Source organism: Paramacrobiotus metropolitanus, unplaced genomic scaffold, assembly GCF_019649055.1.
Source record: "Paramacrobiotus metropolitanus isolate TYO unplaced genomic scaffold, Prichtersi_v1.0 Parri_scaffold0000097, whole genome shotgun sequence".
NCBI classification, from domain to species: domain Eukaryota; kingdom Metazoa; phylum Tardigrada; class Eutardigrada; order Parachela; family Macrobiotidae; genus Paramacrobiotus; species Paramacrobiotus metropolitanus.
Genome location: NW_026570317.1, coordinates 449031 through 476783, shown reverse-complemented (window position 1 = coordinate 476783; position 27753 = coordinate 449031). Strand labels below are relative to the sequence as shown.

General features: G+C 41.4%; 3 protein-coding genes across 5 annotated transcripts; all 3 read left to right on the top strand.

The window, feature by feature from the left end:
- The first annotated feature begins 1608 nt into the window (after positions 1-1608).
- On the top strand, positions 1609-13799 carry LOC129596871 (uncharacterized). Of its 3 annotated transcripts, XM_055494269.1 has the most exons (10): positions 1609-1934; positions 2023-2257; positions 2380-2545; positions 5705-5758; positions 5890-6033; positions 8462-9122; positions 10891-11025; positions 11088-11348; positions 11427-11853; positions 13031-13799. In XM_055494269.1, the coding sequence occupies exons 3-10, from the start codon at positions 2535-2537 to the stop codon at positions 13423-13425; spliced, it is 2088 nt and encodes a 695-aa protein (XP_055350244.1). In that variant the 5' UTR covers positions 1609-1934; positions 2023-2257; positions 2380-2534; the 3' UTR covers positions 13426-13799. The 3 variants fall into 3 exon arrangements, with proteins under 3 accessions (XP_055350244.1, XP_055350241.1, XP_055350242.1); XM_055494266.1 differs by lacking the exons at positions 2023-2257; positions 5890-6033; XM_055494267.1 differs by lacking the exons at positions 2023-2257; positions 5705-5758; positions 5890-6033.
- A 5810-nt stretch (positions 13800-19609) lies between these two features.
- Positions 19610-21174, top strand: LOC129596897 (uncharacterized). The gene is made up of 2 exons (XM_055494298.1): positions 19610-19806; positions 20499-21174. Exons 1-2 carry the CDS (start codon positions 19701-19703, stop codon positions 20933-20935), a joined length of 543 nt encoding a protein of 180 aa, XP_055350273.1. The 5' UTR covers positions 19610-19700; the 3' UTR covers positions 20936-21174.
- A 218-nt stretch (positions 21175-21392) lies between these two features.
- LOC129596874 (serine protease inhibitor-like) lies at positions 21393-24731 on the top strand. The gene is made up of 2 exons (XM_055494274.1): positions 21393-22940; positions 23765-24731. The coding sequence occupies exons 1-2, from the start codon at positions 21758-21760 to the stop codon at positions 23932-23934; spliced, it is 1353 nt and encodes a 450-aa protein (XP_055350249.1). The 5' UTR covers positions 21393-21757; the 3' UTR covers positions 23935-24731.
- Positions 24732-27753: the final 3022 nt, after the last annotated feature.

Sequence of the window (27753 nt, the reverse complement as noted above, 5' to 3'; positions counted from 1 at the left end):
GCATATAATAATCGTCCTACATAAGCGAAAATAACATAAACCAAGTGTAATCATGAGATTCACAACGACTACAGCAAGTTTCTTAATTTTTGCTCTTCACATTACGTGATAGCTGCGTTAAGCTAAATTTGACAGTTACCGCACCAAGCCGAGCAATGAGTGCAACCGACATTTTTATCTTTAACTAAAATTCTGATTCAGATACCAGGTAATTGTCAAAAGTTTAAATAGTGGCGAAGGACCATCATCTGCTGTCTCCCTTGGCGTGAATGATCGTCTACACTGTCACTAAAGCACTGTATCCAAAACTGCATGTTTTCTTCCGATAAATGATAAGAGCTGTCCTCTACTCGAAAATTGATGGCCCGCGCTCGGTATATCCGTGGTCCGGAAGGCGGAAGCTGCTTCAAAATTGGAAATTCTATGGGCAGCAGCTCCATCGGCATTCTGTATCGGCGATCCATTAATGCGAACATTGCGGACTGTTTTCATTCATAGTTGTCGAATGTAGCAATTTAAACTGTTTCTAAAATCTGTGTTGAAAAGGAATGTGAACTGTCTGATATCGGCATATCGCACTTGGAAGCACCTTTGAAACTGCATTTATTAACTGCGTGTATTTAGTACGCTTGTGCTTACTTCATGTGAAAACAATACAATTAACAAAACACGAAAAGGGCATGGTACAATCCTTTTAATTATCTTTCTTCTTTCTTATTGATCGGCAATTTAATAAGAGCGCTGTATGTGTGGACAACCGTGATCTTTGAGAAATCAGCTTTTATCTGAAAAAAGTGATGTCTTTGGAAATCTAAAATCCACTTGACCTTCATTACACGAGCAAGAAAACTTATTTCGGTAGTTTTTAATGGAATGCAGTTATAATATATCGACCAATATTTCTGTAAGATGATAAGTTAACCAGGTGTAACATGATAATGACACCAGGTGTGCGTTACTGAACATCCCTTCGGTATTAACGAAACGATATCCCCTTCGTTTCGTTAGTAACGAAGGGGAAATGGTTTTGGTAATACAGACGTGTGCTGCCGTTTAAACGTTCGTTAATTGTAACCCCGTCGTTAATTCCTACGTCAGTCGCTGCCTTCTTGCAAAAACGCAACCTGCTTATTGTCTGCGATGAACTACGCGTTACCATGCCGGATAAGCGGCAGCACGGGCAAGTTCTCGGCGAAGGTATTGTGCGCGACATTAATGAAATGCTGATTGATATTGAAACGGGACACCGTGTTTGTACGACGCAGTTCTTGGAGATCGTAATTCACCGTTGCTTTATAACCGCAACTTGATTCTTGCAATAACATTCTTACAACAATAACCGTGATTCTTACAACAATAACGGTGATTGCAAGCGTTAAATTCATTGACTCGATTTGATAACGATATAATTATTAATTGTATCAATTTTAAAGTTCAAGATCTCGGTCCGCGAGACTGGTTGTGACTGAATCTGCTGATAGCGAAGTCTGTTTAAAGATAAGCACCATTTCTCAACTGATAGTATGAATGCACGCAATACAGCAAGCTATCAAGCAGGCATTGGCATAAAAACTTCTGTCATTTCGAAAAGATTAAGTAGATGCTAGTTTATGTGCTATGGTGGTGCCTTAAACATGTTCACTTATGTGATTTATTAATCCTGTAGAGTCCATCGTTAGGTATTAAGTATTAAGAGAAACCATTCACAGCGAAAATGACAAGGACTGTTTTGATTTTACTGGTGCTTTCTGCCGCATGGACAACATCGATTCGGTGCCGGAGTTTACCACCAAGTGCACAAAATTTGATAGGCCACCAACCCGTTCGCAACCACTCACAACTTTTCGATCGGTTCCCAAGCCCTATCCCGGTCCCGCAACCCAGTTATGGTTATGTCGATGGTTCTGTGGACGATACGCAAATCGATAGGACAGGTAATCACTAAACCCACCTACACGATTTGACTTGCGTCTGACTCTTCGGCCGTTTCACCGAAAAACCGTCTGGTTTAAAACGAAATAGCTTAAGCCCTAACGGATCTTTGATGTCGACCTGAACACAGTGGTATGACAATTGAAACCCAAACGGTCAGTGAATTCTGCGTCGATTACCAAACACCTTTCCGAGGAGTGTTTCGATCGTACGGCTAAAGACCAAAGCTTGTCAAACCGTCCAAAAATATTGTCCAGACAACGATCGAATTATGGTTACGATGTCCGAGTACTGAGAAAACGTTAATACGAAATTGTATGAGACGGTAAGTTTTTAAGAGGACTGGGATTTAGAGGTTTTGGTGTCACGGCGGTTTTTCGTGTTTAACGGACAAGGTGTCCGGTGACCGGTGGCGATGCGCAACTGCAAAGTTTTCACTTATTACAGAGATAGTCCTGATCTCCCTTGGATGTTGCGCCTTCTTGATTAGTATTATAATCACACTGACTATCTGCTGTTGCATAAACGATAAGAGCAGCACGAGGAAAATTTCCTGTCTAGAAAGACGAAGTTCTCCACCGAGCATTAGTCTTTCACCCACAATGGACTCCAGGTACACTTAAACAACCAAAGAGTACATGCTTATAAAAGTTACTAGTATAGGTCTCAGCAGCCCTAAGGGCAAGCAAGCAAGCCATATGTAGACATTTTTCGACACTAATACACAGACAGCACCAAGGACGGCTCCCATAGTACAGCTGCGCAGCTCAAACACCTATCGGTAGTATATTATTTTATTTAATGATCGGCAACTAAACAATAGACATGACACACAAAGCAACGTGCAGCAATTACAGGATTATTAATTTTTAAACCCAATAACAGCGTATGATTATTCCTACCGACATTTTAGTGTAGTTTTAGTGTTGATGCAAGTAATGACTCGTCTCAAAATTATTTTTTATGAGTAATTATTTCCCGTGGTACATAATAATATTGTCACAACGTTTATCTGTAATACAAACTCAAGCCTGTTATTTTGTGCGAAATTCTGTTATTGCATCGATATGTTGTAGGTATACCGCCAGCATTAGGTAAATTACTAAATTTCTGTTTTATTCGAAAATTAATTTTTATCAATAAACATGAATATCTATTTTTTCTTAGTCTTTAGTTTCAGTTGTTCTCAATAAAACAAATTCACCAGAATATATTACAGGTGATTAAGAATCAAGATGCCACCCCAATTGTGTAAGCACCGTATAAAAGAGATATTTCTTATTTACCGTGGTGGAGGAATGCTAAAGGTGGAGAGAAGATTTGTAAAACTGCTAAAGATAATGTAGAATGTAGAAAGATGCAAATATCCTCATTATCATTTAATCAAACGATCGTGATCGTAATAATTGAAAATAGTTAGAATATCTAGAAATATTCATAAATATTTGCAAAAATAAGTAGACATATTACGAAATATTTATAATTTATTAAAAATATTACGAAATAAATTTAGACATATTCTAAAAAATTTAAAAATATTTAGAAAAATATATAAAAATTTTTAGAACTATTTTGCAATATCTAAAACATTGTAAAATATCTTTAGACATATTTTTGGAAACATTTTTACAAATTTTTTAAGAATTATTTTTAGAAATATTTTTAGAAATGTATCTAGAACCATAAATGAAAATATTATAAATCTTTAGAAATATACTACGAAATATTTAGAAACATTTAAACGAATTCATGAATATTTAAAAGTATCTGGATATTACATAATTTATTAAAAAATATTCAAAAGCATTTGGAATATTTAAGAGTTCTTAGAAATCAATTTTAAAAAATTAATAGATATATCGAAAATATTTGAAAATTTTTATAAGAATAAATAAAAATATTTTAGAAGAATTTAGCAGTATTTAAAAATATGTGCAAAGAGTTTTGAATATTGTTAAAAATATTTTTGAGAAGCATTTCGAATTATATATATAAATATTAGAAAACTGTATAAATATTTAGAACCATTAAAAGGAGTTCGCAATGTTTAGAAATATTCAGAAACATTAAGAAATATTTTTATAATAGCATTTTTTGGAAAGACTTAATATGAATAAAAATATTAGAAATACTTTAAAACATTTAAAAGAAGTCAGCAATATTTAGAAATATTCTTAAATAGTAAAACAAATTATTTAAAATTTTAATAAGCATTTAGAAATATTTAAAGATATTTATAAGTAAATTAAAAATTTTTATGAATTTATTTGAAATAATTAGAAATACTTACAAAAATATTTAAAAATATTTAGGAGAATTTAGCAATACTAAGGAATATGCAGAAATATTATAAACCTTTTTATAATTAGTTCTAAGATTCACTTAGAAACATACATAGAAATATTAGAAATCTGTGTATATATTAGAATCATTAACAGAATTTAGCAATTTTTAGACATATTCAGAAGTATTTAGAAATATTTTTACTAATATTTAGAATATTTTCGGAAATATTTTTAGAAGTATTTAGAAATATTTTTAGCAAAATTTCCAAGAATGGGGAATAATTAGGAAGACCCACAAATTTTGAAAATATTTCCATAACCACATAACCGATTTAACTTATTTAATTTGTTTGAATATTTAAAATATTCAATAACATTTCGAAATATTTTAGGAAATATTCAAAAGAATGGGAGGACTTAAAAATATTTACCTTAATATCGTAATTTTATTATTAATTTAAATGATTTATTCCTTTGAATATTTAATATATTCGAAATATTCGGAAATATCTAGAAATATATCCTGAACTAATATGGAGCAACATTAACGTTGTTTGTGTAAATGGTAATTACTATATGCATATGTAAATGGTAATTACTATATATGTCTATCTCACAAAAAATATTTTATACTCGTCTTCAAGTACTAATCATACTTTATGTTTATGATGAACTCAAAACGAAGTTTGCATCTTTTAATGTACTCATATGCAATACAAACTTGTGATGTACTAGTACTACAGATTCTTGATACTTCCTTAATGTTGCTTTAATAAAATACATGTACTGCGGCGGCCCCCACCCCAAATTATCATGGCGCCCCTGGGGGCAGTTTCCTTTTATAAAATACACCCCAGTATAACGTACGAAACTGATGGAACCGTGCCTGTATTTTATAGAGAGGTTTTACTGTATTTTAAAATACTTAACATAATTAATTAGCAATTTCTAAAAATATCAGAAATTTTAGAGTTTTTAAATATTATTTTTAAATATATTTAAAGAAATTCTTAGAAATACTTTCAAATGTTTAGAAAAATATTTTGAAATATTGACAAATAATTATCAAGATTTAAAAATATTTTATTTGTTTTCAAATTTTTTAAGATTTTGGTTGTTCTTAAAATACTCGCCGCATTAAACTGCACAATAAAAAGCCAAAATCCCGGTGGCGACCTCGGGGATCCCGAGACCTCAAACCCGGGTACTTTGGTTAGAATCGCCACATTAAACTGTACCAGAAAAGTGCAAAATCCCGGTGGCGACCTCTGGGGCCTAAGCGACCTCGAACCCGGGTTCTTGGGTTCCTCGATGCCATTCGGCTCAGCGTGTCGAGTTGTGTAGGTCAGCAGCAAAAACTCAAGGGCGAACCCAGGGACCCGGGTTCGAGGTCTCCGTGTTATAGAGAACCTCAAATCCTACGTATAGAACACAAGCTCGCTTCGCTCGCTTGCTTGATTAGTTACTATAGCTTTTTGTCATTGCAGAAGAGTAGACAGCTTTTGCAGAAGGGAAATCAGTTTCGACCCAGGATCGTACAGGTAATTCAGCTTTGAAAATTTATCTCGGTTAATTTGTTTCCGCCAGGGCAGGTTACACCGCTGTCTAGCCCAGCCTTTGTCGTCATACTGCTGGCCAACCCACACTCTGTGCTAAACGTCGTGCAATTTAGGTGCAAAGATACACACGACTCCGGGCCCGTGCTCAAGCTCGGACTTGGACTTGGACTAATAAAACTTGGACTCGGACCACACTCGGACATCTTAATTTGGACTTTTAGAACTTGGATTTCTAAACTGGGACTTGGACTCTTCAAGTTAGACTTTTTTCCAGGATTCTTAGGTTTCTTAAATTTCTTAGTTTTCTTAGGTTTCTTAGGCTCACCAGTTTTTTTCTCAAAAGAAGTCCAAGTTTGAAGTCCAAGTTTAAAAGTCAGGTCCAAGTTAGGAAGTCCAAGTCCGAAGTATGAAGTCCAAGTGTGGTCCAAGTCCAAGTTTAGTAGCCAAGTCCGAGCTTGAGCGCGGGCCCCCACTCTGTGGTGCAACTTGTGCGGACAGCTACAGTTCGCCAAAAAAAGCTTGCGAGTAGGCATAGGTAGAAGCCGTCGAAGTCATGAAAGAAAACAAAATTTGTGATATAACCAATGTTTATTATTGATATACACAAAATATATATAAAATTTTATATATAAGAAAGGTCAATATTACGCGTGGCCTCCCCACAGTCTGGAGATCTCTCTAACCAAAAACCTTCAGAAAGCTCTGATACCACAGTTAGATCGGCCGTATCCAGAACTGCGTCACATGACATTGTGTTTGAATACGCCCAATCAGAATCTTGCCGGCGGTGACTGAAGACAATTTAGAAAATAAGAACGTTAATTGCTGTTAATGCTAGCTGGAGGATGTGTGCTCCGCATTTTCCTTTTGCGACAGTTTGCTGGCCGCCATAGTGCTGTTTGCCACAACTGGCTATCGAAAAATTACGTACTAACTGTTTGCCTTTTCCACAATTTTGCTGCCTAACTTCTTGCGAAAACCATTTCGTTGACCGACAGCTTACTTATCGACCAGATTCCTAGGTTTTTTTAAGCTTTTCCATTGTTCTTCTTGGGTTTTCAGGATTTTCAGATTGCAATGGGTATGCTACAGTTCTTAAGGCTCTTATGATTCTTATTCTCTTATGCTGGATTTCTCAACTTGGATAGTACTTTTCTTAGGTTTTCTTAGATCTTTTTAGCGCGTTTCGACAAGTTTCTGTTGGTCATGCAATTTAGCGGGTGTCGTCAACGACATGTCAATTTCAGCAAGCAGTCGTTAAGCAATCTCTCGATCATCGAGTTATCGTTTCAAAAATGTGGAGTAAAAATATGCAGTTCAGCAAAAGGTCGTCATCAAGTTTGCGGTCAGCGAGATAGCCGTCTGTGAAATGTCGGTGTGGCCAGTGAGCATAGGTCAGCAAGAAGCCAGCCGACCGGGGTCGGCGAAAGAGAGTGACCGTGCCACGCGCACCTGAACACCTTCTTGGAGGAATGCAAAATGCCACCTACAGAAAAGGAAAGGTGTTGCGGGCGGGGAAGTCTAAAGTCACGAATCGGGGAAGTGCAATGACAAGAGCAGGCTCTAAGGAGGCTTCAATGGGGCACACAAGAACAATGAGCAAAAAGAGAGAGCATGCGTGGGCCAGCGTGGCGGCTGACTCTTTAGTCTAAGCGGCCACACCGGCTGCGGTAAGACGGTAACTTGCTACTTTTGCCGAAAAGGAAAGAAGCACACTTCTTCTAGCTAAAATTAACTTCAGATAACGGTATCAAGCTCCCGGAATTTTTTTCCCGCTTGATGGATGCAGAGTCTTGTGGTCTACGCCGCAAGGCAGGGCGACATTTCGCCGAGGACGATTCGTCGCGCGACGTTTGGCCTCAGCTACTGCATATAGCGTCGAGGTCGGGTCGCCTCGCAAATTTTCGTCGTGGGACAATTACCCGGCTGGACATCCCGACGTTAGGCATTTAGTCGGGAGGTCGTTTCGACGATGAGACAATTTGCCGGAAAGCTACTTATTCGAACAAAAATTCCACCTATCCGAATATCAACAATAAACCTGGAGTAAGAAAACATAAGAAAGACATAACAGACCTGAAAGAACACAACGAAAACATAAGAAAGATATAACATTTAAAATGAATTAAACATTTAGAATAAAATAATTATAAGAAAACACAAGAATGAACTTAAGAGGACATACGAAAACATAAGGAGAACCGAGGAAACATAAGACAAGAGTCACAAGATAAGAGACCTTAGAAAGACTAGGAAAGAACGCGGAAACCTGATAAGAAATTTGAAAAACCCGTGGAAGCTAAGCGTACAAGCTTCGCTTGCGGTGAATCATCGGCGAGTGCGACCAAAGGTCCTGCGTCAAAATGTTGCAAGGCAAGATGCCTCAAAGCATTTTGTCCCAAACAGAAATGTCCCGGCCCGGCGTTGGGCAAATCAACTAAACGTTGGACAACCTCTTGTTCACCATAAACCGCAAGCTGAACAAAATGTGGAACCACAGAGCAACGTGACAAAATTCAATGAAATGAACATTTGTGCTGAACTGTTTTAGAACTCACCATTCAGAATCATTTTAACGTGAAAACTGGACGCCGTAGTTAGCTATTTTCGACCGTCAATAGTTTCCGAACTAGTTACCAAAAATTTCAAGAGCTCTTCGTTAAAATTATACGATGGGTGTTATAGGCCTCGGGCAAAGCTGTTTACAGCACTTCCCCGCGTAACCACCTCGTATAGAGAAAACGTCTTCATCCAAAACCGTGCGATTCAAGCGCGAGAGGATAGGATTCAAAGGTCGGAAAATTTTGTTCGCATTTGGACTGAAACTATTCGACTACGAACCGATACTGCTCCAGCACAGAAGCGCAACATTCTCAAGTGGAAGGATGTAGCTAGAATAAATGCACACAGTGACAAATGGGAACAGACTGGTTTTCAAACTGGATTTTCCGTAACGGATGACGATCGGCAAAACGAAGTGGCAAAGTTCGAAGCCAAGGTGGTTAGCCAGATGTTGTCAGAAACCTTTCTTGCATGGGAGCACACTATTGTAGCACCCGGAACGATAACTGCAGTCCGAAATTACAGCGTCTTGGCATGGGAAAATATTGTTCAAGCTCAACTACTTGATTTTGGAGCAGGGAATACAATCTATCGTCGTCAAGCATTTGCCTGCATTCCTCGTGCATGGGATTTGATTGTTCAGACTATGTTGCCTTACCTGATTGATGTAGAGTTTTTTCGACATTTCGTTACTGATGAGCGTAACACCAGCACAATAAACCAATACACCACCAAATTTCAGGGAGGGTTGATGAAGTCAAAGATGGCTAAAAGTATCACTGAGGTACTGCAAATGAAATTACAATATGTATATTGTTGCAGCAGTTTGTAGAGGAACTGTAAAAGCCACTACTTCGAATGCTGCCTTATATGGGCTCCCCTTATATTACTCTCCCTTATCTGGGCTCCCCAGCAATATGAGCAACCTCTACATGGGCGGTTACGTTATTACTCACACTTTCGCAGCTGTTATCAGAGTTATGCCTGACTAAAATTTTTGATTTATTTAAAGTACTTATTTTGCCAGTACTTTTGTAGCATTTAGTTTGTTTCAAAGTGCTCAGGTTGCATGAACGACAGTTTCAAAATCTTTCTAAAATTAAAACCTTTCTAAACGTCGCCCGCTGCACTGAGACTGACTGCACTGAGAACCCCATGAAAAAAATAAAGTGACATGAAATTTCGGCATTTTTCAGTTTGTTCATTGGCAAATCCGGTTGAAATTAATGAAAAATAATATTGTATAGATAATATAATATATAAATATAATTCGGATGTGAAATTTCGGAATTCTTTGGTGTGCTCACTTGTAAATCCGGTTGAAAGAAGTAGAAAAGGGTTTTGCTATAAATCCGATAAATTTAATTTGACGGGTATTGCTAACAAGCCGGGAGCCCAGATAAGGGAGAGTAATATAGGGGGAAAAATGTGTCTAGCCGAACCAATCCCTTGTACTTCTGATGTAAGCCAGCTGGTGGTTTACGTTGTGACTTGACAGTGTTTTATGTAAAGCGCTGCTATTTAGATTGCAGGTACTGATAACAGGTAAGCGGCACTCGTACAACTGCAGGTAAACAGGCTAAAACTGTATTATAGCCCGGACCTGCCTGGTGCAGTTAATACCACATGTACCGTCAATGCCGCACAGCCCAGTGCCGCTCTACAGTAGTATAGGCTTCTGGCAAAGCTATACAGGCTTGCTACTCATCATAAAACCCTGATGGGCGGAGCCTAGCTGTTCCGGAAAATAGCATAGAAGTCTACGGAAAATTTCAGTTAAAGCCGAACCTTTCGGTTTTGATTTGGTCTTTTGAACATTTGGTTGGTTCTGACTGACAGAGAAAGTCTGGGCGGTCAGAACCATATGGGTTTGGCTTGGTAAATCCGACTCGTCGCTGAAAAAAACAGGTATTAAGCAAGCCCAGCGGAAACGGGCGTCCGATGTGGGCAACCAGACATTTTAGCGCCAAGAACACAATGGCGCACACAATGAAGCCAGTCATATGGGCAAGAGAGAGACAGCGCACATGCCGTGGGCTTTCGATAGCATGCCAATTAAACTATAACAGTGAACGTTCTAATTATCGAATTCGGCCGCGTTTGGTATCATCAGAAAGAAGGAGGCGAAATTTCACAGGTGATGATGGTGTTTAAAGTTCCAAAAGTCTGGAAAGTTTAGAACCATAAGCGTTTATTCGGGCGAGAAAATTTCTCTACGGTAGCTTAACATAGGCGTTCTCTCTGTTCCCTTTCTCCGTCTCCGGATCAGCTCGAAAGTTTTACGATCAGTAGCAAGCCTGTATAGCTTCGCCAGAAGCCTATACTACTGTAGAGCGGCACTGCACAGCCTTAATAGCAGCGCTTTACATAAAACGCTGTGCAGCCACAACGTAAACCACCAGCTGGCTTACATCAGAAGTACAAGGGATTGGTTCGGCTAGACACATTTTTCCCCCTATATAAGGGGAGCCCATATAAGGCAGCATTCGAAGTACTGTATTAAAAACCGACAAGAGCAAAGTCTGCCGGATTAACATGCTTCTTTGACATAGATATGCAAAGAAATTGCGCTACTTCCCAACCCTGAATTTCTGTCTGCTTTATGTCTGCTATGGACATGCCTTAGCCTCACCGTGTGCCACATGGGAAACCTGATTCAAGATTTGGTAAATCAAAGTAACAACCCGGTAACTGGTAAATCAAAGTTTTTTCAAGGTTAAATTACTTATATAAGGGATATCGTCCCCAGATAAAGGACGACCCAGGCTCAAAAATACTCATGAACGAGCTATCTCTTATGATGTTTCGGGATTGCATCGTGTGCCACGAATTCATCCGTACTAAACTTCGCACTGCCATAATGAACAAGAGGAAACACGAGGAATTTCTCGGAGAAGGCATCATGCGCGGCATTTATGATATGCTAACTGACCTAGGAAAAGGAGCACCGTATGTGTACGACACAATCCTCGGAGATCCTGATTTGATGCTGCTTTATAACCGACTTTGGGTATGTGAAAGACCGTCTGGCAAAATATGTTTTGCATGTCTACCTATTCTACAGGCTATTTTTTAACTTGTTCTACAGGGCCAGTTCAAAACTTGCGTCATACAGAGGCAGGATATGAAGTTTGTTGAAAAATATAATATGCTTCTTGGAAAAAGCAAGAGTGAAGGAAATAAGCCAGAGGAAATTGTACTGTTTGGCAGAACGTGTCGCTATAGCTACCGCATCACGGACTATCTTGGTGGGGGAAGCTTTGGTGCGGTTTATGAAGGAGTTATCACAGAGAGTGGCAATTTTACCGGAGACGAACAACAACCAGTCGCAATTAAGGTCGTAACTCTGGAGACGCAGTCAAAGCTAATGGAAGACAATAACAAGTGGACCTCTTGGTGCCGGCGGATGAACACCATCGTTGAGTTAAACCATCCACACATTGTTACTTATCACAAAGTTACACTAGTAGCGGCGAGTCGAGGCGCTCTCGTCGAAATTATGATGGATTACTGCGGTAAGCAACGAGCAACGAATTTTGTACATATTGAAAATTTGTTCACTAAAAACAAACCGTCCTATCTGTAACATATATACATTCGTTACACTGGGGACTTTTGTGGGCATCAACTGAAACGTTCGCTTTTCCCAAAGTTTTTCCTGGTGCTATAGGCATGTAGTTTTATACAGTACTTGAATACCATTAAGTGCATAAGTTGTTCAAAAACCATTTGTGCGCGCAACTACCCTGTGCTGAAGTACCTCAGCTATAGTTTGGGAAGTTTAAATCCAGTTTCTATCCAACCCACCTGAAAATGGCAACGCGACGTCTCGCAGAAGACATTTTGTCGGCAGGGAAGCATGCCGCAAGACATTTCGCAACCAGACCGTTTATGCGACGAAAATGCATTTCTATTAAATTTTATGGTGCAGATTTTTTTTAGGCACAATAAAACAGTCAAACAATTCTAAGCAAAAAAGCAAAAACTTAAAAACCTAAGAAAACTAAATAAGCCGAAAAATAGATGAAGCCTCAGAAGCCTAGGCAGTCCAGGAAACCGACAAACCTACATATCCTAAGACAACTATGAAACTTAAGAGTTAAGGCACTTACCTATACAACCTAAGAATATCTGAGAGTACTCAAGAAAACCTAAAAAACTTAAGAAAAATACTAAGAAAACTTAAAGAATATCTGATAACCTAAGAAAACGCCAGGAAAGCAATCGAAAACTGAGCGTGTCGAATTCGTTTGCGTCAAAATGGTGCAAAGTGAGAACTTCTCCAAGCAAATTGTCCCAGCCAAAGTGTCCAAGCGTCCGTAGGTCCCGCGGCAAAAAGCGCTTGCCGAATTTGAGTGCGGCAGATGTCACACTCCCAGTTGTCCGGGTGCGCTGAAATGTGGCTGCAAACTCGAAACTGAAAGGGCATATTTGAAAGAAAACAGGGTTTAAATCATGTTCCGCGAAAACTAAAAGCAGTCTTTAGGTTGTCAAAATTATTAACCATTTTTACAATTTAAAAAATAGCGGAGATTCATTTTGGTTGAGCTGCCGTCACCATAATCATGGGCCGTTACAACAAAGCTTGAAAAATCCTGAAAAAGGAAACCGGCTTTTATAGCCTGAGTCTAAACATCTGAAACCAAGTTGTTTCGCCATGCCAGCAGGAAAACGTTTTTCTTGTATTTACAGATGGAGATTTGTCTGACCTTTTAGAACGACAGAAAAGAATTCGGTTACATGTCTCCACCGACGAATCGACAAAGTTGTTACTGGATTGTCCAGCAGTTGTGCGTTACGCTTCGGAAATCGCTGACGGCTTACAGTTTCTTCATTACAACGATATCGTGCACGGTGATCTAAAACCAGCAAATATTCTCACACGGTTTAGCAGACAGGAGATTCGGATGATAATCGGCGATTTGGACGATAGCGTGCAGTTACAACGTTTTGACACTCGTTCTTGCGACATCCAACATATTCGTGGAACAATCCGCTATATGGCGCCAGAGGTTCTCCAGAAGCTTGTTGCACTGGCTCCGAAACTCCTGGACGGAAATCTGACATGTGGAGTTATGGTTGTATAATCCTGGAGATGGCTAATTGTGCACTGGAGATCCATAAACAGTGGCTTTCGAAAGAAACTGAAAAGTGGGAAGCTGGACCCGCAATGGATGACTGTCAGTTCATAAAATTAATAGCAGAAGACGGCTTTATTCCATATGTTGATGACCGTATTCCTGCAGAAATTGCCGAATGTGTTCGCCGCAGCTTGTGTTTACTAAAGAATGACAGAAGTTCTGCAATGGAGTTGTTCAAATTTCTAAACTTCATTAGACAAAATAGTTGCGACTATGTGCTTCAAGTTGATGAATTTACGGCCTTGTAGGATTACAAATGGGAATCAACTGGACTAACGGTGTGGATTCCTTTATTGTGAAATTGTGAAATAATAACTTTTCTTACCCCTTGAAGTAGCCGCTACAAGTGATTCTTAAAAATAAGCTGTTGCTCTTACGTGCCACCTTGTAATGTAAAAAAAATACAATAACCCTAGTTAAGACACTTAACGCGAAACGGACAGGAAATTTTATTGTTTCTTGTTAACACTTTAGTCATAAGCTCGTGCACGCAAGTATGAGGATCACGAATACGAGTATATCATACCTAAAAGACTTTAAAATTATCCATACGTATCTTACGGTTCACGTAGTAATCAGCAGAATTTACAGAATCATGCGCGCAACCGATAAAGTTTTGGGCCTACTTCGAAATAAATATCAAATGAGTCTGACTAACAAGGAACCGTCAAAAACGCGCACCAATATTGAATTGACGATCATATTATATTTGTGGACCAATTGTGGTTGGTCCAACTTTACCAGACACTCCAAATGGCTGGCCAACCGAAGCGCGACGACATTCGTGAGCTTTCCAAGCTGGTTGACCACTTGTTGCAGTACAGCTTTAACACGAACCGCTCGAGTATACATAAGTACTGAACCTGACAGCTTCTCAAAGTGTCACAGACTGAGCATTCAGCTTGCAAAATTGATACAAAATTGATCCAGTGCTCAAAGGTAGTACGAACTACGAATCGTGTCATTTGCAAAGAGCACGCAATGTTAAACTGGCAGCTTATTGTTAAAAAAGACTGTTTTGTAGCGCTAAGAATGTTTTTCGTGTGGACTGTTTCTCCCAAGAACAGCGAAGAAGGTGAACCGTAACTTAGTGCGTAGATCGTGACCGGCAGAAAGGTTAGTTCGTGGGTAATACCTAGTATTTTTAATTTTTAATAGACCTTATATTCAACTTATTGCGCGAACGACGGACAGGCTAATGTCTTACTTTCGTGAAAACAGAGGGCTTTCGCTTAATTAATATGCCGTAGTAGGTACTAAGCTTGCCGTAGTGAGTGCACTTACTGCGTGACCTGATGGACAGACCCAAGCCTAAATTTCCTGCACATAGAGGACCTCTGCTTCGCATTGGTCGACTATTATTCTACCTACCCTTGAGTATGCAGCTAACGGGACGCGGTTAATTTCTACTATGGCTACAAGTCCTGCGGTGATGAAAAGCAAATGACAGCAATCGGCTCATAAGAAAGGACTAAAGCCAAGTATATTCTGCCTTGTGGTCAACCTAACACATGGGCTGGTAACCTGTAATTATCTGTAGTTATAAGCGCATTTGGCATACAGACTGGACCAATTTCCGACATAACTCGTAAACGCTAAACACGCTTTCCCGTTCGTAACGGTGTGGTCGTGTCATACAGCGGTCCGAGAACGGCAGGGGGTAAAAGGTGGCAGTGGCACCTGCCACTGGCAACTGGCAATTGCCACTGGCAGTGGCAGCTCACTGGCAAGCGATAAAACATGGCAGTTGCCACAAACACGAAATTCCAAATAAACTGATTCGGGACACCGATTTAAACATTAACTTAAACCGTGTCATCTCATGGTCAGAAATGGTTCAAAAATTGCTTGGCTATATTGCCGAACCCAAGTCGTGTATAACCGACCAGTAGACTTCGCGCGGAATAAATCACGGATTATTAATGAATGAAAACAATTCGAAGTCATTGGTAACTGCAATTTACAAATATAGGGAGGTTGTAATTTTGATGAACGGACCGTAGAGCAATAATAATTTAATTCTTCTGGCAAATACTTTATAATTTGTGGTCTTTTTGAATTGTTACGTTAAACACTGTAGTGCTTGTGGCGTATCGGCTTCTGATAGCTCGAATTATTACAAGTTGCTGTCCATAACTGTGGTGCCGGTTTTAAGTGTCTCCGACTTAAAACTTAGAAAAGGGATAACTGTCGGTCAACGTTTAACATTAGGTAGAACTGTTACCGAAACCTATTTTTTGTTACGAATCGTAAAAAAATTCTGTTTTGGATACAATTCTGAATGCCACCAATCGAGCTAAAAATTTAAACTGTTAAGTAGAAGCCGGTTATATCTTTAAGTTTCTCCTCAGAACGTTACAAGCTAAAAACTGAAAGGCCTGACAAAACCTCCACCTAATTCGAAAAACAGAAAATTAAAGACTGAATACATAGTAGCAGTACCATAATCACTTCCAATCTCATTGCCCCATCGGTATCAGCCCTACTCAGTTTACCACTACAGGCACGGTGTAACCAGTATTATTACCAACACCATTCACTAGGATAACCCTTTCTTAGTTTTGTCAAATTTCTTGGTCTCAACTTTTCGTAAAAGGTACGCATAGCTGTTTTTGGCAATTGCCACGTTTTATCGTTTGCCACAAGCATAACGGCAGATGCCACTGCCAGTGGCAATTGCCAGTGGCAGATGCCACTGCCACCTTTTATCCCCTGCCTCCGAGAACAGAAAGCGTAGTTCTGCGTTATACGAGTATGCATCTCAATCTTGATTAATTTTCCTGACGCAAAAACTCTGTACGAGGATGAGCAGTACAAGCGGTCCCACTTGTCGTAGATGGAAGCGCAAGCGGTTAAACCAAGTATCGATCTGCCAGCCCATGATACCTTGTAAACCGTAGATACGCAAGTACGCCCACAAGCTTTATGATATCCGCACAAAACTACCGCAATATGACCGTTTAACTTATCACAAAGGCACTACAAAATGAACAGAAAATGTTGGTATCGTTTTATTATTCAATAACCTCGGAGTAACTCTCAGTGGCCTATCACGTCGGCAGGGCACAACCTTTTGCACGGCAGTGGAATTTTCTAATGATGTTTTATGTGCTTGTCCGTGCCACAGCGCGGGAAAAAAGAGTTTCGGTTTTTCCCGCTTTTTCCGTTAACTGTATATTTCCCGCATTTTCTGGTAGCACTGCAGAAATTAGCGCTTCAGTATACGTTAAAGTATCAGTTAGATATCTACATCTATATATTCATACAATCTTACCGTCAAAAGGCGTAATTTCGTGGGTTATTATGGATAAATCAACGCGTGGTCGGTTTAAGTCAAGCTTAGTCTTGAAATAATTCTTGTTTTCCATAGGTATTTACGTTGAATTTTGATTGAACCTAGACCCTTCCAGTTCCACAATCTCTCTTAGTCGTCTTAAGTACTGGAGAACATACGAAATCCATGTTTGTGTACTTAACATAACGGGATCATCGAGAAATTACGTATGGACAGTAAGGACGAGGGCAGGGTGACGAATTTTGCAGAACCATACAGTTAACAATACTCAGGAACTCAACCACCACGAGGGGCGGGTGGGATTTTTGTGGTCTTTTGCCTTCCTGAAATTTGTGGATGATCCTGACAAAGCACCCTCTTACTTTTTATTTGAGGTACCTGACATCTGTACAGCACGTGTTATTTTAACGATAAGTACTTACGGATATACAGCGTGGTAGCGCCAAGTTGAAGACAGCGCATATTTAATTCGCCCCCTCACTTCCCTGTACTTGTTAGTTCTGCTCAATTATTATGGATAAAACTATGGTTCACGGTTCACCTATTTGAAAAAAAATTTTTGCTGTCTTAATTTTTTAAAAAATTTTTGCTGTCTTAATTTTTTTTTTAAATTTTTGCTGTTTTTGCTTTTGAGTTAAAAGTACCAAACTCTGAAATTTTAATAATTGGCAACCAACTGTCTTCAACTTGGCGCTACCACGCTGTAGGTGAAGTTAAATACAGATACAGAAAACCGTAACTATGGATCTGGGAATATACTGTACTAAATTATTATTAATTTTACTGTTACGTATAGTACAAAAGTAAAGGACTTAACGTTAAAAAAGGTTTATAGGAGGACCTGACCTAGTCAGCGCAGCTGCGAAAGGCTTTTGTACCCTTGCAGCATCATTCACACAGTCTTACCGTCCATTAGGCGTCCAAACGAAATCTGTAGATGAGTGACCGACCGATCTACCACAACTCATCATCAAAATCTCTAGATGAGCGAGTAAAAGAGCTACCAACACCGTCCTTTGAGCAAAATCTGTAGGAGAGGGCGTGACCGAGCTACCACTGCTGTCCCGTGAGCAAATTCTGTAGATGAGTAAGGGACCGATCTACCACAACTGTTCCTTGAGCAAAATCTGTTACGCGAGTGAATGACCGAGTGGGCTAAGATAATCCATAAATTCAAGCCTGACCTTTCCAATACTGACTTGCCGAGCGCGGAGCGCGAGGCTTACCTTGTATTCATACAATCTTACCGTCGCAAGGCGTAACTCCGTGGGTTATTATGGAAAAATCAACGCGTGGTCGGTTTAAGTCCTTCTTAGTCTTGAAACTAATCTTATTTTCCATAGGTATTTACGCTGAATTTTGTTTGTCCCTAGAACTGCAAGGTTTGAAAACTCTCTTAGTCGTTTTAAGTATAGAAAAGCCTGAATCTCCATGGATTAGACTACGAGGTCATCCAGAAATTTCGTAAGGACCATAGCAAAAGGTGAGGGGCGGAAAAAATTTACGGCACCTTACATTTAACATACTTAGAATGTCAACCCCAGTGAGGACGGGTGACATTTTGATCTTAAATAGTCTTCCTGAGATTTCGGGACGATCCAGACAAAGTGTTGTTTTACTTAAGTGCTTACAGTACTTGAGAAGCCTGACAACAAAATTGCGTAGAACTCTGCAATTTAAGTAAGTATGACATTTGAAGTAAGGACAAATGTAACCATGGATCTGGGACAATATTATGCATTAATGTACAATAGTTTGTACTGTACGTCGAGTGTACGCTTTTGATTTTTGCGATAGCATAATAATGAGTCAGCGACTGTCCCGTGAGCAAAATCTGTAGGTGAGTGAGTGACCGAGCTACCACGACCCATGAGCAAAATCTGTAGGTAAGTGAGTGATCGAGCTACCAACACTGTCCCGTGAGCAAAATCTGTAGGTGAGTAAGTGACCGATCTACCAGCACTGTCCACTACCACGACTGGTGTCGTTAACGGTTTACACTACTGTCGTATCTCGTAACAGTCCATAAATTCAAGCCTGACCTTTCCACTACACATTTGCCGAGCGCGGAGTGCGAGGCTTACCTTGTATATGTAAAGATATCAGTGTGAAAAATTTCATTTTAGCTAAGTCATACAGCGCGCTGCGCCGCATGCGTTCGGAATGCTGTGGGTGGAATTATCCGTCTTTTTAGTCCTAAGCTGTATATTTATGTGAGTCCGTGTATACATTATTATGTTATGATATGTAAGCATATACTGTACCTGCGCGTGTTTAAGGGACAGAAAATTGCCCCAGACCGCCCGCACTAGGCGTCGGATACTTCGACATCAAAGAAACCGACGTCTAGTGCTGGCGGTCCAGGGGAATTTACTGTCCCTTTACTCGCGCGGGTACAGTACAATATGTGTACATGTAAATGATGTAATATGTATATTTTTATTACGTGTATATGACGTATCTTCTTCACTAACAGTGTAAGCGTATGCCAACAATAAACATTTGCTAATAAGTGGAACGTAAAAACCGAGAACAAAATACAGCGAAAGATTATTTCAAATTTCTTTCGCTTCAGATCGTTACGCGGTGTTTTAAGCAGCCCTATGGATGCTTCAATCTCTATAAATTAACGATCTTATAAGCGCTTGACAACTCCATAAAATCCGCTGCCGAATGATGCGCGCATTCCACAGAAATTGCACTGACCTAAAGATGCCGGTATCAAGATGCTGTGAATCATTTCTTATCTTTTTAAGAGCTAATAATAATTGCAAACTTACCAAGTTGCCACCGTCCGTGGGAAGATATATCTGCTCACTCAGTTCAGCGCTTTGCACTCTGAAAAACGTAATATTACCAGTTTAATCAACACATCAAAGGCCTTGTTCACCGGACAGAATATTACTCGTATTACTGCACGAAATCGATGAAGATGAAGTTACCCAAGAAATTGACCAAATATCATTTACGCATAATTTTCGGTGGAATTCACATTATTCTCGGATTAATATATATCGGCCTGCAAATTATAGGTAAGAAACTGAATGCACAATTCTTCCAAGGTATTCTTCATTTACAATCTACATAACTACGGGCCCACTTTTAACGTACTGTACTTTGAAGTACTTTCTATCTATGAGACCACCAGACCAGTTGACAACAATTCAAGAAGTGAAGCCGACGTCCACTGCGTTTCTCCGATACAGTTAAAATATCAGTCGTGATTTTCGAAAGTCGTTCTTTGAGCTAGTAACTTAAATTTTTTCATCTGGGACAAAATTAATAATTCAGACGCAAACCAATGGTGTCAAATTGCCGCCAAATTATAACAACATCGCGCCGTGATTTCAGTGTTTCTTTAATTTTTGTGGAATAACTAATAAAACTTCGTACAAAACAACGTGGAATAATTTGGCCTCTTTAATTTTTGTGGAATAATTAAAACGTCGTTAATCTGTAGACAACGTGAAAATGACAATCGTACAATCGGTTGGCGCTTCACAAATTTAATACCATCCTAAATTAACGATGAGATTACAACTGGAAAACATTCATTTTAATGCAAACTGAACACAGCACCGGAATCCAAAAAAAGTTTGTTTGTGCGATAGGCGTTAGAGCAAAAATTAAATTCTTTAAATTAGCGCTGGATGGCGCCGCCGGTCCCCGTACTTTAACAGAGATTTATGCCTGTATTCTTTTTTGCATATGCTTTTGATTACAGTGGAAATCAGCAGTTGGACCTTCCACACCCAGAACACCGCCGAGGACTTCCTGAAACCCGGCTTCGTCCTGGGCGCTATGGAACTCTTCTACGGAATCCTTACCATTTCCCTCTTCTTCCAAAAATCCTTCAACTACCCGCTGCGGCTGATGGAAGCCATCGTGGCCGCCGGCGCCCTGATGTCCATCATCCTGTACATCGCCATCCGCTTCCGCTGGTACGCCCATGACCCGGACTTCACTGACAACTTCACGGATTGTTACAACGCACCGCTGTGGCCGGAATACTACATGTGGAACCGGCCGCCACATTGCAGCGCCTATTTCATTAAGCGTGTGATTATGTGGGTGATGATGGGCGGGGTCTTTGGGGATCTGGTACTGGATTTTGCCCAGTTGATTTTGCTGAGGATTCTGTGGTTGAAGGATTCGTTTTGACGGGTGATCTACGAAGTTAACTGGCTTTTTAACCTACGAAGTGTTTATGAATGTATACTACGACCATTTTGAACGGGTTTATTTGTAATGGACATTCACTGCATTTTATTGCTTCATGAAATTTAGTTGTACATAAAAGCGATAACGTTATTCCATTCAAGCAGCAGCTACGTGCGCCGTTAACATTCATTTTGTGATGAGTTGTATCGCTTGGCTGCATGAGAGAAAACACCGGCTGCACACGCTACGATTGCAGTACTAATGTGCGTTTGCTGCGCTTTAATACCGGCTTATACAGAGTACAGTAAGTTCAAGATCACATGTACTTACACTGTACAGATATTACCGTACGGGTTGCATCGTCGGAGAAATTGCCGGCAACCAGTACTTTATCGATCGGAAAGCATGCGCGCATGCCTGCGAAGACGTAAAATAAAGTTCTGCAAAACCAGCAAGAACTATTTTTATTGGGATACTCTAAGTACAGCAGATCCAGAAAACGTTAAAATCTTGTGACAGATTTTGTTTTTTGTGCCACAGATATGGCTGATGTCTCCCACAGCCGTGCAGACGAGCAGTGTAATACAGTACTGTACGTACTAGCATCTGGAAGTTGGTTTCGAATACTAATTAATGATTTCTTTTCAAAGTATTCTAGCACATGTTTGCGTCTCATCAGTGCTTTGGAATGGTGTAATTCATTTTACGATGAAATAATTAAAATAATTGAACGGAATAAGCAATTGAAAAGTTATAATGTTTTATCTATTGATATGTCTATTCCATTCAACTGATAAAAGGTGTCAATTATTTTTATTCTAAATGCCCAATTTACTGGAATTTTTTAAGACATGTCTTGGGAGAAAACAGACCCGATCCCCGCAACCGCGGCCCGATCCCATTCCCCGTGGATATCCTTTGCCACCACATACTACCGACTTCAGTGTAACCACGGTTAACTCTTTTGCCGTGACACTGTTCAAGAAGCTTGTAGAAACCTCTTACTGTCCTCAGCGGAACATTGCCGTTAGTCCGCATGCTGTTCAAGTCGTCCTCGCAACGCTGTTGCCCGGGACTAGCGGGGAAGTCTACGCGGCATTGGCGAATCTGTTATGTTTAAACGGAAGAACTCCTCCAGAATTATTCGGATCCTTGGATGCCATTAACGCCAACGGTGCACTGAACAGTGTCACCACCGTATTTTACGATGAAAATTGTCGTTTAGTCTCCGAGTATCAGGAGACATTGGAGAAGTCCGTCGTCATTCATACCAGAGAGACACCAGTCTATCTAGATAAAGATCAAGACTACAGATGGTCTGCTGTAGAGCCTCATTATACTCACTATAAATCCCTACAGTGCGAGTTCGTTCCAGTGCCTTTTCGGGATGATTTCGAGAAAGCAGTAGACATCCTCCAGAAGTCTGATTTTGGAAGATCGGGGAATAAGTTTCACCACTGGCTGGACGAACGCCGGACGGATGCCACACTGGTCCTGCTGAACAGGGTTGAATTTTCCGGTCAATGGGAGGAGCCGTTTTATCCCGGAAAAAGCAGAGACGACACGTTCTACTGCGCCGATGGTAAAGAGAAATCTGTGGTCTTCATGGAGCAGACGTTCAATCCCAGTCGTTGCTATAATGTTCAGCCGGACACCACCCGTGCCCTGCACGCCGAAGACCCGCAGATGGTCATTTTGGATGTTTTGGGAAGGCAGTTCAGTGTGATGATTGTGTTACCAGGGGAAAATAATGGAGGAATGCAGGCACTGGAGAAGACGCTGACAATTGAAAATCTACTGCAATGGCGACAGAAAAGCCGGACGTGCAATAATCTGTATATTGTTCTTCCCAGATTTCGTATCCGTTGCGGTGTCGATTTAAAAGTATGCACGCAGTCGATGGGATTACAAGAACTGTATGCAGCGTCCAGCACGGGGTTTTCGCCGATGGTCAGCAGCGACGGACCGGTGAAAGTTGACGAATTTAAGCAGGAGGTGACCATAGGTACGGATTAAATTAAATCTTCAACGCTGGAAAGTTTCACTGTACGTAAACGGGGAATACATTAGGAGTCGCTGTATGTAAATTGGGATAATGTGTCCTTACAAGGAAAATGAGTACAGTGGAACCTCCGAGTTTGAACACCTCTAAGCGACGAACACATCTGAACCTTGAACATAATTTTTCGTACCGTCGTAACGTATAACACTGGCGGTAACCTCTGAGCCGTGAACACCTCTGAACACTGAACAAAAAATTACGTACCGAGGGTGTTCAAGATCGGGAGATTCCACTGTATGACTTCCCACGGCTTAAGGAAAGTGACCTGGTACTATACCATATCCGTGTGCATGCACCAAAAGCTTTCGCTTTCGCGCACTCCGAAGCACTTTTTTCGCACTTTATCCACATGCTTTGTGTACATTTACGTGAAATCCGTTTGTTAGCCGGTCAAGGTATTATGGTTAAGGAATTATGGCTGTAAAAAAATTCCAAAATGTTGAAACACATGCAGATGTACGAGTACAAAAAGTCTCATTATCATACGGTCTTCTTCGAGTGTTGCATGGGAGTGAAAATTCTAACCATGAAGCTTGTTCAAGCACCGGCCCAAGCTTGTTCTAACGTGTTTTTCAAATTTTAAAATAAATTGCTGGAATTTTAAAATTATTTTTAAGCTTGGAAAATTGTTGGAGCAGTGGAGCGGTGTATTAGGAATTTAGGGAGTAGCTATGTGGTCACTAGCACGATTACTCACGCCACAGTTGCGACCTTATTACATAGTTCAATAACAAATTTCAAAAATAATTTAAATACATGATTTGCAGAAGTGGACGAATACGGAATTAAAACGGCGCCATGTTATGGTGAACTGAACGAAATAAACCTGCTCAGCTATCCGAATTTCGTGGCTAATCGACCCTTCCTTGTCGTCATTTGGAACGAGTTAGCCAACGTACCGGTCTTCATTGGACGAATTACCGATCCAACTGCCTGACCTCGTCCTGTAATGCAGTGTTCCAGATCAGCAACAGCAACGTTTTCGAAACAACTAGCCGCATAAACCATAAAGCAATCGCAAAGTACGGCTGTGTTTATCTGAAGCGCACCCGAATACGAAAATAATTTCTATGTAATACAGTAAAAAATTTGTACGTGTTTCATACAGTTCGAGTACCGATTTCTTAACCTTTCAAATACGTTTGGTACTGAAATGAAATTGATATAAGTTTATATAACTGTTTGTTGGGGGATCCTCGTAACGGCGTTAGCTTCTAAAATGCGTAGGTGTACAGATACCTTGGGCTTTTAGCACAAGCGGCACAAACCAGTACAACTTTTTATGTATTAGATGAATGCGTTATCCGCATGCTCCGTTGCGTTAATATTATGGTAGCTGCGTTGCTTTAGTGTTTCTTTGATTCTGCAGCCAGTCCCATAAGATGTACTTCCGAAGTGTCGACGTTTCAGTGTTCCTGCTGAAAACAGACCCGTGCAATTTGCTGGTGTTTCACCGTTTTTTTTTTCGTACGCTGGAAATGTTTCCTACGCAGATTAACAACGGCCCAAACGCGCTATCTATCAGTAGAAAGCGAGCTCATGCCAATTAATAACTACTTTAATAAAAGAAGGCAGTAAATTATTCGAATAAACGATGCTTTCTGCCAAGCAACTTTTCTAATTGTTGCTTTATGGGAGTCCAAGTATGTAAGACCTTAATGATAGCTGAGAAAAGCGATCGTTCAACAAAACATTAACTTTCTCGATGCTGATGCGAAAATTAAGGAAAATAAATGCCCGACTTTTACAACACGGATTTAATCAGTTTGTCGTGCTTTCCAGTGTGTACATATCGGAGTGTAGAAAACACTGTACATAAAATGTATAAGCCACTTTGCTACCAAATACATAGCTTTTTATTCGTTAGAATTACACATACAACGGTACATATACATAGCTTCTTGCAATTAGAATCACATGTACATGTACCTGTAACTAACGTAATGTCCATGTAACATATAGTATAACAAAATTAATGTGCATGTACAAGCTTGTCCGGTAATTTCTGTCGTAAAGGATAGCACATATTTGGCGCGGAGTTTGCGCTATAGCGATTGCCACTACACTACGTTTGGCGTAACACGCAAATTTGTGTATCTCGCTGTTTTGAACCGGCAGAAATTACCGGACAAGCTTGTACTAATGTACAAGTAACATGCACATTACTCCTACAATTACATACCACTGTACATATATCCTTTTTTACCTCATTTGCTCGTGCTGTTACGGACATACGGCATATAACCGGACGCAGTCATTGCCGGCAAGATAAACAGACGGCTTACGGCCGCACATATGGCCAGTGTCCATCATCAGCAGCAATTAACGTTTATATTTAGTAACGTGTATCGAGTAAACAGTGGTCTTGTGCCTTATGGATAATGTGCTGGTAATTATCGTGTTGTCTTATCAATCATAAGCATATGGGCTATTAAGGAAGATGTACGTACTGTCCGTTGTCCACTCTGTGTGTATGTGCGACTGCAAAACATGGCAATTATGAATGCGTGCACTTGACCTAGAATATTTAAACGCAGTGTGAGTGTGCATTGGGAATTGAATTGGTTTTAGTTTTCTCTTGGTCCGTTTCGGAGTTGTTCGGTACTTTTGAATTAAAGTTAAAATACCAACTTTAGCATTGCCGCTTAGCTGCTGCGTAAAGTCTGCAGCGATACGTAGTAGTGGAGCGATTAATGTATCATTTGGTGCTGGACTAGGACGGACAATAATATTGTTATACTGGACGCAGTGTGATAATATTATTTGAGACCTTTTGCTTCAGTCTAATAAATATTGGGATTATGTCGACAAACGGAGCGCCACCACCGCCCCCGCCTCCGCCGGTACAGAATATGCGCAATGCGACACCGGTCGTAGTGGATCCTGTCAATCTTGCACAACAGATGACAAAGCTGTCTTTGACGGAGCCGCCCTCCTTCAGCGCGTTGGCAGATGAGGACGTTGAATACTGGTTACACCGGTTCAACACCGTATCCACCGCCAAAGAGTGGAATGAGGCCAAAAAGATACAGAACGTCGGTCTGTATCTTATTGGCCACGCTGGCAGTTGGTACAGAAAGGTCACCTCTGACGGAACGGTAGCCCCATACGCCACGTGGAAAGCATTTACCGATGCTCTGATCGCACGTTTCCGATCTAAGGACTACAAAGACCAGGCGAAGCGCCAGCTGCGCGAAAGGAAGTTATCCCCTAACGAAAATGTGGGCAACTACTATAATGATATTCTGGCGCTATGCGATAGAGTGGACAGCTTAATGGACGACGAAGAGCGCATTCAACGCTTGACAAACGGACTAACGCCGGCACTGTTAATTCGACTCGGCACTGAAACCGCAACGACGCCTGCGGACTGGCTCAGCCGGGTACAGCGTGCACTGGAGAACATGCGTTTGGAATTGCGTAACGCACCTGAACGCGCCCGCCCTGTTCAGGAAGACACCGGAAGAGGCAGCTGGAAGGGATACAGACGGGACTGGAGGCACAGTAACTGGAACAGTAATTACAACAGCAATTACCAGCCGGAAGCCAGCCAAGGAAGTGGGTCAAGCATGAACCAACAGCGTCAAGGACCGGGCAGTGAAAGGTCACCATGGCGTGGAGGTGGAAGAGGTTATCGCGGCCAGCGTGGAGGCCGTGGCGGGTGGAACCGCCCGCGTGTGCAGTGTTTTAACTGCGGCGGACCGCACAGAATCAACGACTGTCCCAAGAACAACAATGCCGGCCAGGGCGGAAGTGGAGCCCAAGCGCGCAGTACTGTAACTGCCGGCACAGAAGGTGAGCATGCAGCTTATGCAGCGTATTATAACGCCCAGTACTCTTCAATGGCTAGCGACCCCGGGAATGCCAGATGGAGTGTGCTGGAAGGGGGTAAGCAGTACCCCGGCGACCCGACGTCACCGATTTCGGTGGACGAAGACGGCATGGATGAAGCTGCCGGAGAAGCCGTCGAGAGGAACCAGGGCCCCGTGGGTTCTTCTCTTGGGATCGGGTCGGGAGCAGTCGGCCAGCCGGTCACGTTCTTGTTGAACGGCCGCCCCGTGACCTTTCAGATGCAGGCGGACGCGACTGTAATGATGAAGATGCCGCCGGAGGTGTTCTTTAACCTCATGGGCGTGGTGGTGCCAGCGGCCGCACCGGTCGAAATCGACCAGAACGGCAATGACCCCGACGATGTTGCGCGCCGGTTTGGACAGCGAGAGGTGGCAGTGGCCATGTCACCTGCGTCGCCGGTTGGGAGCGCGAGAGGCGTGGCTGTGGCAGCAGCCCGCGTGGAAGGCAGCGAGGTAGGAGTCGGTGGTAGCCGTGGAGGCGGAGTGGACGCCCCCGATGACCGTGTCCAGAAGTGGGTTGACGCTGTTGACCCCGGAGCCAGGGTGGACCGGTTGATAGCGGATGTGGAGGAAGCCCTGGAAAAAGAGTGGGCGGAGATGGAGAGTGTCAGCGAAGCGAGTTTTACCGACGATACCGCCAGCACCGCCACAGCCAGTGAAGATGCCCGGCGCATGGAGGCGGTAGTGAATGAAGTTATGGCGGCAACGGCTGGCACTAGCAACGTTGTCTCCGAGGATGGGATGGAAAGCAGCGACTCGGAGATGACCAGTTACAGCCCACCATCGTACAGTATCCCGAGTTACTGTACATCGCCATATTCGGGTTTGCCATCACCAGGCCCGGCGAGTGAGGGAGAGCCGGCACAAACGGTATTGGTGGAAAGGTCACCGGATGGCACCGAAGT

Coding starts and splice junctions, on each gene's coding strand:
- LOC129596871 (XM_055494266.1), top strand. CDS start 1,715: ATGACAAGGACTGTTTTGATTTTACTGGTGCTTTCTGCCGCATGGACA. Junction 1,935..2,379: donor TACGCAAATCGATAGGACAG/GTAATCACTAAA, acceptor CACTTATTACAG/AGATAGTCCTGATCTCCCTT. Junction 11,349..11,426: donor TGCTTTATAACCGACTTTGG/GTATGTGAAAGA, acceptor CTTGTTCTACAG/GGCCAGTTCAAAACTTGCGT.
- LOC129596897 (XM_055494298.1), top strand. CDS start 19,701: ATGAAGATGAAGTTACCCAAGAAATTGACCAAATATCATTTACGCATA. Junction 19,807..20,498: donor TATCGGCCTGCAAATTATAG/GTAAGAAACTGA, acceptor TTTTGATTACAG/TGGAAATCAGCAGTTGGACC.
- LOC129596874 (XM_055494274.1), top strand. CDS start 21,758: ATGCCCAATTTACTGGAATTTTTTAAGACATGTCTTGGGAGAAAACAG. Junction 22,941..23,764: donor TAAGCAGGAGGTGACCATAG/GTACGGATTAAA, acceptor CATGATTTGCAG/AAGTGGACGAATACGGAATT.